Here is a 22,108-nt window from a genome sequence, read left to right on the forward strand (position 1 = left end):
GCTTTGTATAACTAGGGAAAGCTTTAATGTAATACATACTGCAGTTAAATGAACTCAGTAAAATGTGTGACAAACTTACTGTAAACAGTGTAGTTGTAGCTGTGTTGGTCCCAGGATATTAGAGACACAAGGTGGGTGAGGTGTCATCTTTTATTGGACCAAATTCTGTTGGTGAAACTTGCTGTAAAGCGTAGAATGATGATACTAAATATTTAAATTATTTATACGTCCCTCTGAATATTTAGCCCAAATTAGTTGCATGGTGTTCTGTCACCCCACTCCAAGCTTTTTAAAAACTGAACTCTGAACCAAATCAGTTGTGGCTTGTTTGGCCATTTTCAGATATAAAATACAAGATCATTTTTTACAACAGGGAACAATTAATTTGAGAGTTGCTTTTGTTTTTCTAATAATTTCTGTTTTAATTAATATAAGCTGAGGTGTAATGTATTTTTCTTTGCATTGGCTGTTTATTAATGGGGAGTATTGGTTGACATGTTAGACATATTATCAGCAACATTTAAAAACTATAAGGGAATTTATCCTATTTTTCCAATAGCTTGCTTATGTAGTTGTATGAATCTATGTGTAATCAACTACAGTTTGAATAACAGTAGTACTAAAACTGAATATGGTAAAATTATAAAACTGGGACTAAGGGAAGATTTAAGTCTAGGCTAAAAAATGTACTTGCAAATTCATCTGAAGGTTGTTCATAAGAAACCGTAAAGTGGAGGAGTATTTCAGGATTATGTCAAAGGTCAGATTGATCAGATGTAAAGTGGCCACACAAACTTAATGGACAGAATCACAGTTCCTTTAATTAAGTGGGGTTGTGCTTGGTAATTGGTTGAGTGGAGAAATATTTATGTGCTTCAGAAAGTGTTGATTCTGTAGGTGGCACGCTTTACTCAGTTAAGAGACCAGTGGCCCCAAAATTTTGCTGCAGGGCACTGTAAATAAAAAGTACTGTCTTTCAGATGAAACAAAACATGTCTTGACCACACTTTGCATTCATATAAGTGTTTCACCTAAATCTTCCCTCATAGTAGGCTCTTTTAATGACACTGTGGCTTATCAGTAAACTGAATAATTAATATGCCAGTCATGTTTTAATTCTGATTATTCTTTGCAGCCATCTGATGATGACACAATCAGCCTTCACTCTCAGGTATCAGAATCGACGAGGGAACAGACTTTAAGGAATGACAATCATTTAATAGGAAGTAAATTTGACTCACATAAAGGTAATGCCTAGACTTTTTAGTACACAGAAACACACTATTGTTTCAGGTGCAGATAATTTCCGTTAAGCACCGCACAAGATTATATGATGGTGTATTAGATCTGTGCATTTACACTTCAGACAACATTGTAATAAAATTATAAATACAAGATCAACAAATATGCAATAATGAAAAAACTGTCTCATGAAAATCTTGTCTAGATATAGCAAGAGCTCACTGTATTAGTTATATTTGGCTGTCACAAGTACCTTTTAGGAATAACGTTAGGTTGAGAGAACTATTTAATATTTTCTTTTTTTCAAACTAGATCAATCATCCCTAGACCAGGAGGTGTATGATTACATTGATCCTAACACAGAAGATGCAGCTATTCCTGAGCAAGGAGATGTACAAATGGGACCATTTGTCTCTTATGTTAAGGTAAGGTAACTTAATAAACGGAAAAAATTAGATGACACATCTTGGTCATTAATGTCTAAACTCTTAATTTTTTTCTTTCTGTATAAGGAACGAGGAAAACACCCTGAGAAATCGCAGAAAATAGAAGGGAATGATGAGTGGGGAGATGAAAAAAGGTAGGCCTTCATAAACATCCCTTTGGAAGTCAGCATTTCCAGAGCATAGTTCTGTGATAGTGGGTACAAGCACCTGTGGCTGGGCAGATCAACTTTTAGGAAGGTTTTTTTTCCAATTGCTGTCAAGGAACACAATCATTTGCTTAAAAAAACAAGCCCCCAAACATGCATGCCTTTCCATAACCTACTGGAAAGCAAACGTTTCAGCTAAGTTAATCTTTCAGACTTCAGAAAGAACAGCTGTTGGCAGAGGAAGATGACGAGCTGAAAGAAGTGACTGACTTGAGAAAAATAGCAGCTCAGCTACTGCAACAAGAGCAGAAAAACCGGTAATACAAAATCCAAATACAGTAATAGGTTAGGCGAGGTGTGTGCCGAATCTAATTTGTTTTCCCGTTTAAGTTGTCTGCTTAAAACTCTTTTCTGTTTTACAGCTTTGAGAATAGATTTGTGCAACTGAAGACATTAAACAGTCAAACAAATTCATACAGACTTTTTAGGTGTGTGTCTCATGTCTGTTTTCATAAAATTGCTAGACAGAGAAGCAACAATGTCCAGATGTAACCTGTATATTGTGATAGATAGCAATTAATGATTATTTTTGTCATTGCTCATCCAGTGGACAGGAGAGCAGGAAATCCATTTGATGTGAATATTTTGTGTTTCATAATGTTAAGCTAGTCCTTGATTATCTGATCAGGTGTTTAACACTGGCATTTTTCAAAGTGAAACACTCCTATGTAAAAATGATGGAAATTAGTAATGGCAAATTCTGGGCATTATTGCTGATGCACTAAAATGCTTTAAGCATAGATCATAAATGACTATTCAGCACCATGTGCTGCTTCTGTGTGGCTGGTTATTTTTACAGAATATGAAGATTTCAGTGAATGTAGGTTACCAGATTTTAGAGGGTAACTCCTCCATTCAGACTGCCAAGTTGTAACATTTTGCTAAAGGATGAGGAGAGTGGACCCTTGTTCAAGCATGCGTCTTTCAAACAATAAAACACAGAAACAAGTTGAATATCAGTAGTCCATCTTGGCCATCTAGTTAGCAGTTATCAGCTGGCAGTTTCCAATGGGCATTGCAGAGAAGGGGGCTCTTGAGGAGGGATTTGGAGTGAGACAGGAGAGTGGCTTTATGGACTCATTTGGGCAGGGTATTCTACGTATAGGCGTGACAAGGAAAAAAATGAAAAGGTGCTTGTGGAAGTGGAAAAACAGGTGATGGAGGCTGGCTGCTGTGGAGTGAGAAGGGGAAAGAAGGCAATATGAGAAGTTACAAGAGAGGGCAAGTAGGGAAGGCTAAGTTAATGATAAGGACCAGAAGCTTGTATTTGATGTTGGAGAGAATGGAATGGAATCAGTGCAATCCTGAATGGGGGCTCTGAGAGCATTACTTGGGAGAGTCAATGGCACATTGGCAGATGGTTTCTGGATGTGGCATTCAGTGATGGTGAAGAAGTGGTGTTTTATAAGGAACATGGCAGAATTAAGAGGGGTTAAAGAGTATTCGTAGGAGGGGAGTCTGCATGGTCATAGGATTTCCCAAAAATGTGATCAGCTGTGCAGGAGCAAGACTGAAGGAAGCAGAGAGAGTGTGGCAGCAATGTAGCAAGATGACACATTCCATAATCAGATGAATACAGTTTTCATTAGTGTCTTAAATTTCAGCCTAGCAATGAGATGCTACGCATCTGTTTTTCTTAAAACATTGTGAAAGATATGAAAACCTAAAATATCCTGATATTGCAGCTGCATATTGTCAAGCTTTAGAAATTGGGCAGAGTGTATCCCCCTTGTGTAATTATTATATTGCAACTAATGAATTGGTGTTAGCTGAGTTTAATATTAACAGTGTGAGCAGATAAAATGAATGTTTCTATAGCTTTAATTACTTGTAATTCTATTTAAAGTATTCAGGAATGAGGAGGTGTCCATAGGGAAGGGAAATACAATTAAGAAAGGGAGATAAGTAGGAAACAGTAATGTTTAGTCCTGGTTAGCTGGCAACTGGCAAAAACTATAATAAGAAAATATTTTGAATTTTTACTGTACTGTAAAATATAAACAGTATTTAAAAATTATAGTAAACAATGGTTTAAAAACACTGTCATGTTTATTTGTTTTTAATGGGGATAATTATATTGGAAAAACGTTGTAAATCTCCTTATGTCATCATTTGTTATACCAAAACGTTTCCTCTGAAGACCAGACTTCTAACCTAGTGCTGCTTTTAAATTACTTTTGTTAAGCATAGCCATTACTGTGTTGCATTTAGTAATTTAGCTGAGAACTCTAAATTCTGCTTTGGTTGGCAGTGCAATGTTTATACTTGTATGAACCTATTGATTTGCTAAGCTTTACTGCTATATCTGTGGCACTTGTATTTAATATTTGTGTAATTTTTTTAAAATGTGGAGACAAACTCAGTACTGATTTAAACTATATGCTATCAGCAAAATATAGCAAGATGTAAGTCAGCCCTGATTTTGGCCCATAATTTTTTGTGAATGTATAATTCCTTGTAGTGACAGGAATAAGAATTAGAATTAGAGATTAACAGTTGAAATATTCCTGCTTTTGAATCTACAACTTTGTAAATGTTTACATTGTGCAATTTTGACCTGATCACAAGGACTCCTCTAAAATTTGTGCATCCTAATAATTTCTTATTAACCTTAACTCTGATCATTTAGCATGTTTTCTTTTAATCCTGTGAAATCTATCCTCTTTTTTTCTTTTCTGCTTGCTATACTAATGACTTCCCTGTCCTCTCCCATCAACTTCTCCTGTTTCCTTCTTCCATCTCTGGGTTTGGTGTACATGAAATGTGAATACAGACGGAGACCATTAAGCTATAGAACTTCATTCAGTGAAAAACTCTTCCAGAGGACGAGGGCTGCAGGACGTGCATCCAGGTATCTAGTGTTTGTGGAGCTTAAAACTCTGAAGAGCACATTTTAGACAAGAGCAACATTATCAAGGCTTGGCTTATGGAAAATAGAACAAAGTAACTGAGTGAATTAGTATAGGATATTTAATGGCCAAAAAATTGATCACAAACTAAATTGTTATGACCACATTCAATATTGTCCAAGAGGAATGCATCCGATGAAGTGAGCTGTAGCTCACAAAAGCTTATGCTCAAATAAATTTGTTAGTCTCTAAGGTGCCACAAGTACTCCTTTTCTTTCTTCAAGAGGAAGTGTGTTTGTATTTCAGAACATTAGGTAGTTTAACATTAGCTATGCAGAGGTAACTTCCAATTATAAGTTTGACTTTTTTTTTTTTTCAGTCACCACAACTGACTTCACCAGACCTAAGCAACCAACCTGAAATTTCAAGTATTATATCTTGCCCTAGATAACAAATTTCTGCAAAGTTCAAGATGGAGGGAGTGGGCAACCAGTAAAAGCCACATGGGGTACAAGAATTTCAATATTGGGATATGAAAGGAAGAGCCATATGTAAAGATGAGATACTGCCTTCAAAGGAATGGGGTCCTTCTGCCTATTGATTTTTGAGTCCATCTGAATTTCTTACCCCACTTGCAAGGCCCACCAAGTTCCTGTACACCTGGCATATTCTGCAGTGACTCCTGTCACTGAGCAATTTTTGAGTATTTTAATCTAAGGGGACTTCCAGGCAGTAATCTTTTAACATCCAGTTAAGGTTTCATTTGACTTGGAAAACTCTTGAGTACTCTTAAGAATGTAGTGTATTAGAGAGCCTACTAATGCCAAGTGAAGATTCCACATTATTTAAAAACAAAACCTATTAAACTTTGGGAAGTGAGCACAGGTAACGTCAGGCCCCCATCATCCCTTCTAATCTGAAGTTTGGAGAAGATGCTGTACTTGTAATGTCTGTCAATGGGAGACTGAAAATCTGACTGATTTTCATTTACCATGCAATAACTAAACTTCATGATGTTGGTCAGGTGGCCATTGTATACACTAATTCGGTGTACAGCAAAATTTGTGTAATTCTCAGGACATGAGATCTTTTTAAACAGGAGAAAACGATGGTACTCATGCTATATGTCTTGCAAAGAAATACTGAAGTACTCTTCTAGTGATAAATAAGGCCAGATTCCCTTCAACTACTGATTGTTATGTATTATAAAGAGCGAGGGTTGAGTGTGAAGAGATGTGATGTGGATGGAAATGGTGGAATCTGTCGTGGTAGCATCACTCTGAGACTAACATGAGTTAAGAATTTGTGGGTGACTTGACGCATTCATTTTGCATACGCCCTGCAGTTTGTTGGCTTTTTTTTATAAACTGGAATCTTAGTTTTGGAGTTACAAAGCTTTCTAATGTCTGGTGGCTGGTTTGTTTTTTGAGAAAAATATAATGATCTCGGGGGGGCAGGGCAGCAATGTTTGGAATGAATGAATGACTTTCTCCAGTTCAGAGAATTTTACCTTGAACTGTTGGGTTTGGAAACTTAGTAAATATAGATTAATTAACTTCCATGCATTTTATAAACAGGCTGTAGACAACATTTTCCCAGTGAACCTGCAAAAATCCATTTAGCTCTGTCATTCAGTCTCACAGGAAATTCAAAAGGCCCTGACTAGTCAAACATCTAACCACTAATCTGAGAGATACTGAACTTGCTATTACTTACCAGTACATTTACTCTAAGAGTTCATTTTTGAGTATACTGTTCCAGACTATTTTCAATACTAGAAAAAGAGATCTGAATTTATTATTAGGAAGTAGAGTATTCAAAATATATTTGAACATCCATATAAATGTCTTGGTTTTTAATAATTGGAAGCATCAATGACTTATATCATTAATGGAAATAGCTTCAACCAGCAAAAATGCGCACATCGTTAGTATTTAATATGTCAAATGGCTTATTTCTAAAACTGCGTGTCTTACTTACATGAAATCATTTTATCTACAGTGACAGTTTCAGTCGTGGCATCAAAGTTATTAAGTGATTCAAATTATTCCATTTTTTTAATCTTTCATTTTATTCCAAGGGTCTTATCTTGCCATCGGTATACTCTAAATTGTCCACTGACTTCAGTGGAATAATTTCCTGAAAACTAATGATCCTAAAATGGTTTCATTATTTTACAGTATTTGCTATATCATATAGCACAAACATTGCATCCTTATGTAAGTATTTGTTCTGGAGAATTAGAATTTCTTTTTCCTACCTCAAAACACCCCAAAATATTCAGTCCTTAAAGATTGAATATCGGGAATGTGGACTGGAGGGAGTAAATTTTCCAGTTTGAATTCAGTCTGCATGACTTTATCGAGTTAAATGAGATTTGCATAGTCACAACACAATACAACACTTACCCTGTCATTGAAAAGTATTTGTAGTACCATTAAGCTGAGCCACCTATGACGAGGGTGAATGAAAGCCTGTGATACAAGTCAGTTAAAATTAATTCACTGGTACTAAAGACAGTTGTAAGAGAATGATTGATCTGTGACTTAAAATGTAGGTGTCTGTTTCACTTTTCCAATTTTACTGTTTATCCTTCTCGTACATAGTTGTTTTTATTATCATTATTATCATTATCATAATCATCATTATGACTGAGTTCTAGGTTTTTGTGTAATTTAAGAGTACGCTTTGTTCTCAATCCTGCTCACCATGAAATCGATGGAGTATTACAGTGCAATATTTTCTGTTCTAAGAATTCAAAAATCCCGAGTCCAACCCCAAAATAGCATGAGACTTGCTTGAAAATCGTTCAGTTAAAAAAAATTGCTCTGTTTATTGGTTTGCTTTCTGTCTTTTTAATCCTTTAAGGGGGGCAGCCCCATCTCCTTCTACCCTGTGTGTGATTGTTTCAGGGTAATAATCTGCCCCTAAAGCACATGTAGGCATAGACCACCAGCTGTTTTGAGGGTGACTTCAGTTGCCCATTCCAGGATTGAGGAGGGTAATCGCCATTTTATTCATCACCATTCTCCCCATCATTGTTCTGACTCTCCTGCCCTCCCCCCCAATTCTCTCAGCCTTTGCCGCAGTCTCCTGCTCAAAACCCCACTGCCAGTCTCCCGTTTGTTTTTACATTTCCCCTGCTCTCTATGCTGTGCCTCACTAGCCATCTGTACATTCTTCCTGACCGCTCCCACTCTTCATTCCCATGTCCCACTGTGTCCTGTCTTTGCCACTTTGGTGAATAGTGACTGGGCCTCGAAGCTGAAGGCTGGCTGGCTGGCTTTAAACCCAGTGAGAACAGTTGATGTGGTGGCCTCTTGTGTAAAAAATGAGGAAGGAGACCTAGCTTTTTCTGAGATCGTAAAGAGTTGGGTTTTGCTTTGGTTTTGTTTTTTAAAGAAATACCTACTATTGCAAGACTTGAGAGAGCATAGAAGTTGGAAACTCTGCTGTTGACTTCAGTGGAAGTATGACTGGGCTCTGGGTTTTCTTTATATAGGCACATTCAGTTTCTATGTAAAATATGCCACTTAAATATTCAGAGTGTTTATTTTGTAGGGAAGCGTTTAATGGAGAAGGTGCTGTATGCTTTAAAGAGGTTGCTAACGAGAGCTGTCAGATAAGTGTGTGTTTTCTTTTTAGGCTTCTTAATCATTCGACCTCAGTAAACACAAGAAACAGGCCAAAGCAGACCGTGGAATCTGAAAAAAGGTATTAAGAAATTTTTATTGCTTTCTTTCATAGTACTGAAATAAGATCTTTTTTTGTGGTGGTCATTTTATACAGGGTAGGGATGAAGGATCAGTGAACAATGAGGACTGAATTCTGCCCTTGAATGTTTGTGAATAACTCTTGTTGACTTTTGTGGGAGCCTCACACTCCTTCCAGTGACAGAATTTGGATGTGAAAGAAAACTGTTGGAATAATAATACCAGAGCACTTTTTAAGTGTGCTGGGGTTTTGTTTAATTCTGGTATAACATGATCATTAAGACATTTTACAGCAATGTATTTTGCTGTCGGTCTGTTTTTTTCACACTGTTGTACATGATTATCAGAAAGTTCTTATTCTTTCAGCCATGAGTTCATAAAATAAGTACTCTGGATGGCTGTGTGCCCTTTGCTGGATCACTACTCTACTGGGTGACCTTAACTGCCTTTTGTGATGAGAGACCCAAACTTTACTTATACCAGTGTTGATAAAGGGGTGTGGGTTTTTTTTTTAGGAAACAAAGGCCAGATTTTCTTGGTGTCTGCTAATACCACCATCTGACTCTGTCTCCAGCAGCAGAAAACCAATACGAGGGGGGTGAGGGATTGTGCAGAGTAAGGTTCTCACAGCTGAGAGTCTGGTTGAGGAGCTGATCCAATGGAAAACTTGGGGGTTCAGCAGCTAGCAGAGAGGCCTGCTCTTCCCAGGCTTGATTTTTCTCTCCTCTTGGTCCCTTGGTTTGCACTTCCCTGCACCATTGGAGCTGAACTGAATTCTAGTATCTTACCGAATATCTAACATTCATATGGTTTGGGTTCCTCAGACTCCGTGGCTGAAGTTCAGTTATAAACTGAAGAATTTTGTTCTATATAATTAAAAGCTTAAACCAGTTCGTCAGATAATGCATGTTTGAAATACTGGGGAATGAATTGCATATTTATCTTTCACTTTTTCTTCCTGTGAATGGTATGTGCCGCCTATATTTTGTAGTAACATCCAAGATTATTCTGACAGAAGTCAGTGAAAATAGCTTTAACGCTTTGTTTCCTTGGCACATTTGTCAGGCTGTGTGTGTAGTCAGTTTCACTGCCCTTTTTAGTCAGTTTGTCAGTTTCTTTCGGGTTGAGAGGAACAGATAATAGGTAAAATTTTTATAAGGCATTTTAAAGAAAAAACTCAGAATGCTCCCTTTGAAAGGGTGCCCTGTCAAAAGAATTCATTTTAATTTGCCAATTTTAAAAGAATGCAAGTTGACAGTGTCCCTTGGATGTCAGTTTTGTTTAATTTTGGCATGTCCCTAATGGAAAGCTCTCGCAGCCATTGAGTTTAATTTACCATTTTTATTCTTTGAAATATAGTCAGGTTAGTTTCTTATCTATAGTGGGAATAACTTGGGGGTAGGAATTTCTCACTTTGAACATTTAAGTAGAACTTGAAAAATTAGTTTTGGTGTTTAAAATTACTAACAGTTTAAGTTAAAAACATTTCTAGATGGTGTAAACAGTGCATTTCCAAGTTATTTAGGAATTAATGTTGAGCAGTAAACTGAAAGCAAGCCTTTTTTTAATCCTAAATTTTGTTTGTTTTTTCTAGGGATACTGTTGGTTTGCTAGTGTTCTTTAATGGAGGTTTTTGCTGTTTGCAGCTGCTAATATACATTTCCCAACTGTAAATAGTCAGAAGCATCAGGAGTGGAAAAGCTACTCTGCAAATCATATCAGTGAATAATTCCAAATCCTAAACCCAGTTACTGGGCAGGGGAGAGCACAATTACTTGGTATATTCAGGAGCAATCATGGGGGGAAGGCCCTCTTCATAAGGTAGATTTTAACTAGCATCTTTTTGTCTGTGTTTGAACCAGTCCTAGGCAGAGGACCAATAGATATTCTATTTCTAACAAACAAATTTGTCAGAGACAAACTTCCCTTGTAATGTCAGAGGGAACCGTTTTTAACAGGAAAATTGGAGCCCCAGAGTCTGTGAAAACATAACCCTCTCTTCAGTAACCTAGTCTGTAACTAACAGGGTTTACTTCAAGGAAGGAATAATCAATGCAAGTAGATGGAACTTAAAAACAGGATCTTTGTTTCTTATTAAATGTTTGCAGTAATAAATGGAAAGGCAGAAACGAAATAGCTATACCAGTAAAATTTTCTCTAAATATAATTGTTTTTCAGTGCTTTCTATTCAGATTGGATTTCCTTGGTGAATAGGTCTATAAATGATAAATACATATCTAAGTGATTTAAAAATTGAGTATGATATATCTCACACAGGACTGGTTCCAAGCATCTTAATGTATATTGTACCTTTTGAAAAAGGTACATTATCCATGTATAAACCAAAAATGAGTTCTTACAGGGTTCAGTCACCTGCTTGCCGTCCTGGGAATCAGGTCCAGCCAGGCCTTGTTCCCTCCCCTGGTGGTGTCTCTTCCTTTGTCCTCTCACCCTGTGGACCCCTCTCACTCCAGGAACCGCAGCCTCCTCTTCATGACTCGCCTCTCCAGCCAGTTGACCATACTTGTTTTCCCTCGCTTCTGGGTTATCAAAGTCCCTCTTGACAAATGGGTTCAGGCAGTTTTCTTGCTCACTGCCCTGCTGGTGCCACTTCATCAGTGGCTGGTAGGGGGACCTGAGTGTGCTCTTTACTCCGGGCCCTGGCTCAGGGGCCCTGTCATCGGCAGCCAAGGTTTGACCTATCCCATACCTTGCTGCTTTCCCCCTGAGCCTTGTCCTACTTTCCAAGCTCTCCCCCCCCCCCCCCCCCCGTTCCAGGTTTGTCAGCCTCCCAATTCCCTCTTCCCAGGGCGTGACTTTGGGCTATCCTCTATAGTCCAAACCACACCTCCCTTCACACAGGGAGTCACTACAAACTACTTCCATGCAGTCCCCTCTGTTGCCAACTTCCTGGATTATATAGGCCCCACCTGTTCCTGCCCAGCTGAGCTCCCTGTCTCCTCCAGGTGCAGCCTGGGCACTTAATTGGCTCACTTAGCCATCTTAACCCTCCCAGGCCTTTCATTGGGTGAACACTCCATCACAGGGTTGTTTCTGGTTCATTGTTTATGTGCATTACTGTTTTTACTCCTTAGATTTTCTAATGCAATTATCCTAAAAATTAGAATTTTAACTGAACCTATAATGGCCCACAGCAGAAATTTTGCAGCCTGTTTCCCAAACTGCAACTTGCATTTGCCTGCGACATTTATAGTTTTGCTTCCCGGAACAGTACTGTAGAAAGATCATATATCTTATGTCTATTTTTAAATCTACCTGCTAAAAGTCTTGGCAGAGCATATAGCAACTTTGTAGCTACTGCAGTTATTTCAGAAATAGCACCTTGTCATCAGAAATGATTTGCTGCTTTTTTATCCTTCACTTTCTATTGTGTTGTATTCAGTGATGTCGTATTGTATGACACAACATCATAATCCAGTTGTCCACTTCTGAGCCACACTACAGCCTCTGGGAATTTCAAGTATTATATCCACCCGTTAGTGCCCCTGTGAACTTTTGAGGTTCTACAATTTAATTTTCCTCTCTTCTAAAATGTTTCTCTGCCCTGTTACTGTGTGAAAGACCCACACACACACACACACACACATGAAAACTGACCATACAGGGCAAACAGTGAAACTGGCTATATACAGGGCTGGTGCAGTCACAAAGTAAAAACTCTGGAAATGATAGAGAAATTGTTACTCTGAACTTTCAGCTGTAGTGATCTTAGATGTACTTAATATTCAATGTAAAAAAACAAACAAAAAACACTTGTGTGCTTAAACTGAAAGTGCCCTTTTAAAATGGCATTAGAACAGACTTTATTTTTACTGTTAATTTTCAATAAAGTGTGTGTCTGGTTCTTGAAGAAAGGAAGTAATGGAATTCCACAAGTAGTAATTTAAAGATAAATGTTATCCAGTTATCGTATGTATTGGAAATAAACTTTGAAAATGGTAAGCATAGCATGCTAAAACTATAAAGGAGCTTGAAATGGATCTGGAAGCAAAAAATCTCAGATTTCATTACATTTTAATCAAATGCTCATAAAATTACTTTTGACAATATTGGTTATAAAATTGTTAGGCAACACACAAAACATCAAAACAGTGTTGATAACAATGTGTATTTTTAACACTGCATTCTGACCTCAACAAATCCTCTTAAAATATCAAATTTCTATATTAGTATAAAATATTTTGGAAGTCTTGCTATTAATGTGTAAAAAGTAGTAACATAGTTAGTAAAACTAAGGAAAATACATATTCAAATAGTGGTGTTTTTTTAAGTGTCTCAACAGATGAAATAAATTCTCCAGTGTCTCCTTACAGATGGCAGGTAAATATGTGCATGTAAAACTGTAGAACCCTTATTAGCCCTTGATAATCATTTTATCCACGGATGTACTAGTGGTGTAGCATAACTTGCATAGTGTTTGTGTTCAGATATGTATTTGTTTGCAGATACCAGTAAATGTATGTACATAATTGTGGTTGCAAATGTAAAGGTAATCTAAAAATGTCCCTCTTAATGCAAGCTTCATTTTTTCCTCCAAATAACACTTATATTAATTTAAGATCTTTGTACTGCTTCTAAGGCATTATGGGTCTTAATTTTGCCCTACTTTATTCTTCTATAATTTCTTTGCGTTGTGTGTATCAGGTTTTCTGTTTTCTCAGTTTTTAAATAGTCCTTACGTTGCAGATCAGGGATGGGCAACCTGTGGCTCCAGAGCCACATGCGGCTCTTCAGAAGTTAAAATGCGGCTCCTTGTCTAGGCACCGACTCCGGGGCTAGGAGCTACAGATGCCAACTTTCCAATGTGCCAGGGGGTGCTCACTGCTCACAATCTGGCTCTGCCACAGACCCTGCCCCCACTCCACCCCTTCCCTGAGCCTGCCATGCCCTTGCCCCTCTCTCCTCTCCCCGCCCCCAAGCCCAGCCTCCTGCATGCCATGAAACAGCTGATTGGGAGGTGTGGAGAGGGCTGCCAGGGGGTGTAGGTGCTGGGGGGGGGCGGGGGCGGGCTGAGGGGGGCTGCTGACATATTACTGTGGCTCTTTGGCAACGTAGCCTGGTAAATTCTGGCTCCTTCTCAGGCTCAGGTTGGCCACCCCTGTTATAGATCTCTTGTTGTTTTTATGCCTAAGTAGGAAACACATCAAAGTGCTGTGAAATGTTTGTGATCAAACTCAAAATGTTTGGTTGTAGATTTTAATTCAGTGTTTGTTTTACGTTCATTTTATGGTGCCTTTAGGTGGTAATACAAAAACAGCTTTAGAAGTGTAGATTGATTTATATACATTGTCCTTGTAGGTAAATATTTCCTTTTGAATCATCTTCCTTTATATTTAGTGGATATGAAAACATTTAATTATTTAAATTCACTGATCTTTTATGAATAAGCCTTTTATTGTCTCCATCAAATTATTATATTAATTTACTTGTTGTAAAGATGGATATTTGTATAGTGCCATCTATTGCATAAATTTCACTGTAGGTCAAAGTCCCAAGAAAATGCTTTTTAAAAAAAGAATATCAGTGGATAACTGACCTGATGTGTAAAATTACACACACCTCCATTTGCGTGCACTAGTGACTCGCTGCGTGCTCAAATACGGTAATCACACATGAATAGCTGGTCACAAGTCTACCTTTCTATTTGCATGCCTATTAGTGGTAAGTGTATACAATTTCAGCACATGTCTAATTTGTGAAAATCAGGCCCAGCATGGATAATGAAGAAAGCTGTGGTTTAAAAAATGATTAAGTAACAATTTAAGGCCATCGTTAAACTTATACCCTCTCCCATATATAACTTATTTTAGAATCTTGAAATGTAAGAAGTGCTGTTTGTAGAAGTGACCTGTACCAGAGATTGGTGAAATTACAGTGCTGCAAAATTGAAGTGTAACAGAGGCAAACAAGGCCCAAGAAAAATAGTATTTTTAGTTAAACCAACTTTTCTGTTCAAATTTACCTCTGTAATATAATTTCAGTGTCCTCATAATCCATGCTAATGCTTAATGTTTAAATCCTTACTGTCTAAAACCATTGTTGAAATTTGCAGCCACTAGAAAATCAAAAGGATTTGACAGATGAGCAGCACTGGCCAGAAACACAGCCTGTTATCTGGCAGAATGAAGAGAGGAGAAGGAGCAAACAAGTTAGAAAGGAATATTTCAAGGTATTATATCCTTATTTTTTCATTTGCTGCTCTTTTTGCTCTTTGAAGAACTGATGTTTCTAGGAAGACAATGTATTTAGCTTAATTGTCACCAGACTGGTGTGATACAAACTGATAAATTTATCTTCTGGTTCATGCTCTGCTGCAATTTATAGAAGTAAATGTGTGTGTCTCATCTAATTAAATACATATTAACAAACACTATTTTAAAATACTGTGTTTTAGCATGAAATATTAAAATACTATGGGCTTTATTTCTCATTTGCAAGATACACAGGTGGGTTTCTTGGGTAACTAAATGAAGGGGCTTTCTCTTCTAACTTGCATGTGAGCTATATTCTCCTTTTGGTTCAATCCTGTTAGATTAATACATATGCTTCCAGGACAATTTGAGAGTGCAGGAAAACTGGAAACATTTGGCTGAGTGAGGAAATGCTTATTATTCCTCTTACCTTCAACAGAAAATGTAAACTTAAATCTGTGTTCTGAAGGCAGAGAATAAAACCTAACCTAGAATCCTTCCAAACATCCATCATTTCTTCTCCTCTTCTCCGCGCCTCAGGCTTAAAACCACAAAAAAATATTTAAAACTATTGTAAACAAATGTTTATGCTCAATTTGGTATTTTTGCAGAGTCTGAGAAAGATGTATAGTACATCTTAAATCAGTTGCCATATCCTAGTACAGTATGCTAATATCATCCTTACCTGGTTGATTTAGTAACTGTCTTACTGCTCTAACGTGAGGGTGAGAGAGAGGAAATACTCTGAAATTGTTTCCCTTTGTTTGCAATGTGCACGAACGGTCACAAGATGTCAGTGTCTGCATGATGCAAAACAGGCACAAGATCACAGGCAACAGAGCAGGCGTCAGTTTTTCCCCCCAGCTTCTGGAGATAGTTGTGGTGTTTTTTGAGAAGTTTCAGATTAGCCCTACTAGCTGTAAAGGTGTGACCACTTTACCAGTGTGACAGCAGGTATAAATAAACTGAATCCAATAGCACATTTCTTCTTTGAGTGCCGGTGCCTCTGTATATTCAACTGTGAATACATATGTGCTCCATCCTCCTGAAACCGGAGAATTATTGCAAATAGTGTCCGTCAGTCCACACCTGTGCCCCTGTGCTCCACGCTGAGGATATAAGGAGTGAGGCTGACACACCGCCTCTTTCTTAGCACCGCATGGCCTGAGGTAGAATCCTCCAATGTCCAGAGCTGATACTTCGTTATAATCTTTCCAATCTCCCAGCATGGGACTTAGATTATGCCTAGGATACCAGGTTTCAAAAACCATGTCTCCTCCCCTTGCTCCTTTTTTGGCCAGCAACGATAACCATTACTGCCTCTACTGCCTCGGAGAAGCTCATATCTCCATTAAATGCAATATCTGCTGTGCTTTTCTGCGATATCTTTGGCTTCGGAAGCACCTTATGGAGTACAGCAAGGCTCCAGTCAGGCCCAGGCTGGGGAGACCTCCCGGTACATCATCCAGAATTGGCAACGAGTGTGTCCCCTAGTACTATATGTGACTCTCTGGAGCAGAGAGGGGGACAGGTAAGGACTCTTTGGCTGGGCCCCCTGATGAGAGTAAGGGGTGCGCGCAAACATAAAAGCAGATCCTCTCCTAGACCTTCTAGGAGGGGAGATCCCTCCCCACCCCTGTCGGTGGAAGAAGGGGAAGATCAGCAGGATCCATTGGTACCACTGGTTCTGACAGGGATATTGTCCTTTGCTCTTGATGAGGTGGATGCCCCAGCCTCTCCCTCTCCACTGTACAATCATAGACTGTTCCAGGAGCTGTTAAGGAGAGAGGTAGAACAGCTCAAAATCTCCTTAGAAGTCCAGGATTTTCAGCATACGTTCCTGAGTATCCCGCAGTCGGCAGGCTCTGGTTGGGTTGCTCTCCCAGTAAATGAAGCCATGCTAGGGAAATACACACAAACTAGGGAAATATTAAAAAAATATATATATATATACATAAACTAGGGAAATACAGTCTTGATGGAGCTATTATAAGGTTATAAGATAATGGAGCTATTAAAGGTTCATAACTGGTTGGAAAATCATTTCCAGAGACTAGTTATTCATAGTCAAGGTGGAAGGGCATATCAGTTTGCAGTAGGACACATCACAGAGTATGAAAAATGTACCCAAACTAACGGCAGTATATATAATATATATGTGTGTGTGTGTATATATATATGTGTGTATATGTATATATATACACACACAACATTACCCTCACATAATACATTGAGAACAATAAGGGTAGGGAACTGTCTGAGAATCAGAACTCATCTCCTTGTGGTGTTTAGACTAAAGCCTTGTCTACACCTAAAAGCCTTGTCAATATAGCTATATCAGCAAAACCTTCCCAGTGCAGACACAGTTATACTGGCCAAAAAGGGCTTTTGCCAGTCTAGCTTATATCAGTTTGGTGAACAAAGTAAACTATACCAGCAAAAGCACTTTTTTAATGCTGTAACGGTGTCTATGCTAGTTCCAGTGATATGTAGCCTGTTAATCCACCCTGTCTTATCCCGTTGTACCAGAAAAAGCTAGGTCAGCCGTGTATGTGTGTGTCACCTTTGAATTTGTGCTTAACTTATATCACATCATACTTCCATACAGTGGTCTGTGCCTGTTTTGTCCTGTTCTTCTGTGCACATGTAGTTGATTCCATTCTGTATACTTGATTTCCTGATGTCTTTTTACATTATTTCAGTGTGTGTGTGCGCTCTAAAGAATGAGAGTATGGTAGGTGACAGCTATGTCTATATGCTTGTCGATACTTATTGAACTGTGGAGTTCAGCGTTCTGAACTGTTTTGTACTGGTGGGCTGCTGTGCAATATGTTACCTGAGTAGAGCCTCGTAGTGCTTTGGTTTACATCACTGCACATACGGATGTGCTTTCCGTCATATGAGATCTCATGTTGGCATTACTGTCAAGAGTGAAAAGGGCTTTTCTTTCTCACTGCAACACATCCTGGCTATACATTTATGCATTTCGTAACTAACCATCACATTGTCATTCTGGATAGAATTCTTTGCATGGTTAAATCAGTGGCCTCATCAGAAAAGATTTTTATTTGCTCAGCCATTGTGGTGTCATCTGTAAAGTGATTGTGGCTGTGAAAACTATGATGACTGTAGTAGTATATGGCTACTGAACACCATCTCTCTGAGAAGATGGTGTTGTGGAGATACCTCATTGATCTTACTCATCTTCTTTCTGTGTGGTCCGCTACCTATGTGAATGGAATCTGGCTTTTTCAAGGCACTAGTTGCACACAGTACTTCCTAGTTTGGTATTTTGCAATTGTAGGATTATTTCTTCATGTACTTTTTTTTTGCTTTCCATTCACATTTGCTTTTTGGCAGGTTTAACCGTTTGTATGGCCCTTAGCTGAAATGACCATCAAAATTGCAAAAATTATATTGAGAAAAATTTTTAATAGAATAAAACATACAGTGAATAGTTAGTCAATATTTCTTTTTGTTTTGTGCTTTCAGTGTGGCCTCAGATCTCATTTAATGTACACCATTCAAACCCAGGTCCAATACAAAATAATTAATTTTCTATTGGGTGTTTCCTGTGATTCTGTCGTCATAGTATCTGAGTGTTTCTCAAACTTGATTGAATTTAGCTTCACAATATGCCTGAGAGGTTAGGTGGTGGTATTATTCTAATTTTACAGTTGGGGGATTTAAACAGAGAGATTAAAGCCAAAATTGTCATCTCCTCTAATTTTGGATGCCCAACTTAAAACACCGAGGTTCTGATTTTTCAGCATACTTTGTACTTTGATAGGACTATATATGTTCAAAGTATAGTTCCAGTTGACTTCAGTTGCAGCTGTGTGTGCTGAACACTTCTGCAAATTAGAACCATTTATAGCTGAAGTTAATATTCGTATGTATCAGACTGAGGTAGACACCTAACATGGGAAAACTTCAGCTCAAATTGATATAGCTCTTGGGTGGGGCTGGAAATGCTGTTATTAAGGTTGCTCTACCATTGCTATTATAAGACCCTGTTTTCAGTAGCTTATAACTTGGGCCAAATTTTTAACGGTCAGGCTGTAATTTTCCATGCCGGGTGTCTTCCATAAACTGGTGTGTGTGTGTGTGTGTGGGGGGGGGGGGGGGTTGTTTTTTTTAATTGTAACTAAAATGTTTATCATTTCAAAGAACGTTGCTTTGCCCATGTTATAAAATTCTGGTGACCATTTCTTTAAAAAATCTCTAGTGCTCCTGCTCTGGAATAGGGACTTGACATTTGACAGGATGGTGGCCTTTGTGTCCAGGATGTGCCTTTTGCTGTCCCCTTGAAAATCTACCCAAATTTGGCCAAATTATAAGCCTTTGAAAAATTGCAGCTCTCACATGCTCAGTAGAGACATCTTAAATTTTAGCAGCGAGAAGCTCCAAAGGTGATCTCTGCACTGGGCATGCTCCAGCCCAGGGCTGAGCAGGAGTTTCCCTGCAATTGCAATTATGGGTTGCTGCAGACTGTGCTGGGTCTAGGTCTGAGTGCCTGAGCTAAGAACAGGGATGCAGTCTTCTGTTTCCTCATATGACCCATTCCTCATTCAGTGCATAGGATGCTCCCCATGGGGATGAACCAGGATTGTCTAGTAAAGGAAGCTATTGTCTGTAGTCCCAGGCTTCATTTGTTCCAGAAGTTTAGAGGTGTGTAGTGAGTGAGGCAGAAGACTGCAGAAAGAATGGTTTCATAATTAAGGCAATTGAATTCTGCCCTTAATAATTTAGTGGTTTTCGGCGTTTGACCTGCAGGATACCTAGTTTCTCTGTGACGGCCACTTTGAACCTAGACAGATTTGTCAGTACATTATAAGAGCATATACATAGACTTTCCTTATTAGAGTGGGTGCAACATTCACTAGTGTACAACGTTTTCCCAGCGACCTCGGAATATGCAATGCCTTTTATTTTAGTAACATGACCTCTCCTCCATACTGGCAGGGGTCACCATTCTAGCTCATTGTGAGTGAGGGATTCCCAGAGGCACTAGGAAACTGAACATTATGCTATGACCTGTCCAAGCCAGTCTTTGGACTCTCATTGATTCTTTGTTTCCCCATTCTTATGAAGGAGTAATGGGGAGATGGGGTCCCACGACTTCCATAAGGGCTGGGTGGACCCGGCCATCTAGGAGATTGGTTACAGTTCCCTATGTGGTAATGGCCAATGCTGGCCCTGCTCTCCAACAACTTTTCTTCAATTCCTTTATTTTTGGTACCCTTAACAGGCTGATGAATTCTTAACCCAGGTATTTTGTTATATCCAATGAGGTGGATACAGAGTGTGGCAGATCCTTTAAGCTATCTAGGATTAGTCGACTGGCCCTATTAGTATTTAATCCTCCCTTTCACATGGCACACTACTTGCATCCTTCATCATGCACCACAGGGGCAGCAGGAATTCCCTCACAGTTACCCTTCAGTCCTTCTTCCTGTTCACCTGTGGAGACATTGTTAGTATTGGCAAGCACTGGTTCAAACAGTGATACATCCCATACACAGGAAATACTTGCACTCCGGTGTCATGGGCCAGGATCATTTTCAATATCGAGTACTTCCTTTTGACCTCTCTTCAGCCCCAGAGGTGTTCTTAAAGCTTTTAGTGGTATTGTCAGATCTTGGCTGCATGTGTGTGTTCTTTCAGGGTGCTGTCCCAGCTCTGCGCAGATAGTGGACACAGCAGACCTAGATAGAACTGCTCAATAAGACCACAAGACTTGGTTTAGTAGCGAAGGCACATGGCCAGGTTTATTGCCAACGAATCATGGTCCTAGGTCCCCGGATCAATGTCTGCAGTTACACTAGCACCTGGATGCCCATGACAATGGACCAGCTCAATCAGTGGTGGGACTTTCCACTGCCCCCTAAGCCAGACAAAGACGCTCCCTCTAAAGATCAATCTTTATACACCAGTACAAACAAGTTGTGTGATGCCCCTCAGACGTCGTTAGTTACTGCTCCGTGATGTGGTTTACCACACATTACCTTATACAGGTTGGTTCAATCAAAACATCTCTGTTCATCACACTGTCATCCTGACCTTATCTCTAAGAGGAGGTCAGTGTATCCTTGCAACATCTTCGGGGAGTGTGTTCCTACCATACATGGTGTAGGGGTGTTCTGGTACCACCCTTCTGGGATGTGCTTGCGTGAGTGTCCTGTGCTTAGCACTTAGGAGTGTATATGTTTCTGCAATACCAGCCCTGTTCTTGCCAGGTTCTGTGAGCCTGCACACAGGCAGAGCCTGACTTCCGCTAACTTTGCTTTATATTAGCAAGGCTTGACCACTACTTTTGTTGAAGTCTTAGGCCTCGTATTGGGCTTCTGATACAAGGCCTCTTGTCTCAGGCTTTCTTTCTACTATAAGTGGTGGTGGCTGCTTATCTTCAGTAAGAAGCAGTTTTAGTCTTCCTGTATCCAGTCTTACAAAGCAGTGCTAATTTCCACACAGACAGCTCTCTCCCTCTTCCAGAATTGGGTCTCCAGCTAAATGTAAAGAAGTCCAAGATATTCCTCTAGAGTTCTGATGCCTTATCAAGGGTAAATCAATCAGAATCACTTACAGATAATGTTGCTTGCATGTTCTATATCAGCAGACAGGAAGGAGCAATATCCCCTTCCCAGTACCCCAAAGCTATAAAATTATGGAACTGCTGTATAGCCAATCGGATTCAGATATCAGCTGCTTTCCTGGAGTCCAAAATGTCAAAGCCTGTTGCTCAGCAGGCACTCCTCCCAGGACTACGAATGGGAGTTGGACTCTCCAAATCCTTCATGGAATATTTCAGAGATGGGAACTTCCACAGATGGATCTGTTCACCACATCCACCAACAGGAAGTTTCCCTTATCCTGCTGAAGAGGAGGCCTAAGTCGCCTCTCTTTGGGAGACACCTTTCTGCTTCCTTGGACAGAGGACTTGTTCTACACATTCACTCCAACACTACTAATGCTAAGAGTGATGAACAAGATCAGGCAAAACAAGACCAGGGTTATCCTTGTAGTACCGACCTGACCGACACAAGTTTGGTATCTTTACCTGCTTCACCTATGTATCCAACTGGTGCTCAAGCTTCCAATGGTCCCTCAACTCCTCTCCCAGGATGCAGGTCATATGCTTCACCTCCACCTACAGGTCCTCCATCTCCAGGCATGGCTCCTAGTTGGTTCATGGGATTAGAATCCAGCTTCTTGACAGGAGTACAAATATTATTAAACAGTAAAAGGGAGTTAACGCTAATTATTTACCTTCAGAAATGGAAGAGGTTCAACAGCTGGTGTCACCATCACTGCCTGAAACTTCTCCTCCATCAGCCATGTTCAATTATCTGCTGGATTTAACAAATCAGGCGTATCACTTAGCTCTATTAAAGTTCATCTCACTGCAGTATCAGCTGTTCATTCCCCTCTCGAGGGATT

The 22,108-nt window shown here is 39.3% G+C and overlaps 1 protein-coding gene across 6 annotated transcripts in view; it reads left to right on the plus strand.

Annotated features, from left to right (window-relative positions):
* LRCH2 (leucine rich repeats and calponin homology domain containing 2) overlaps positions 1 to 22,108 on the plus strand; it is an 82,284-nt gene that overhangs the window by 46,487 nt on the left and 13,689 nt on the right. For 3 of the 6 annotated variants that reach the window (XM_084639679.1, XM_084639683.1, XM_084639681.1), the window contains exons 8-15: positions 1,136 to 1,247; positions 1,555 to 1,667; positions 1,755 to 1,822; positions 2,047 to 2,151; positions 4,668 to 4,745; positions 8,389 to 8,457; positions 12,749 to 12,797; positions 14,530 to 14,646. In XM_084639679.1, the coding sequence (XP_084495805.1) occupies positions 1,136 to 1,247; positions 1,555 to 1,667; positions 1,755 to 1,822; positions 2,047 to 2,151; positions 4,668 to 4,745; positions 8,389 to 8,457; positions 12,749 to 12,797; positions 14,530 to 14,646 (711 nt within the window). Of the gene's footprint in view, positions 1 to 1,135; positions 1,248 to 1,554; positions 1,668 to 1,754; positions 1,823 to 2,046; positions 2,152 to 2,256; positions 2,323 to 4,667; positions 4,746 to 8,388; positions 8,458 to 12,748; positions 12,798 to 14,529; positions 14,647 to 22,108 lie in introns of all 6 variants that reach the window. The other 3 variants (XM_084639682.1, XM_084639684.1, XM_084639680.1) reach the window with 2 other exon arrangements.

Source organism: Lepidochelys olivacea (assembly GCF_965140295.1).
Source record: "Lepidochelys olivacea isolate rLepOli2 genome assembly, chromosome: 9".
Taxonomy (NCBI): domain Eukaryota; kingdom Metazoa; phylum Chordata; order Testudines; family Cheloniidae; genus Lepidochelys; species Lepidochelys olivacea.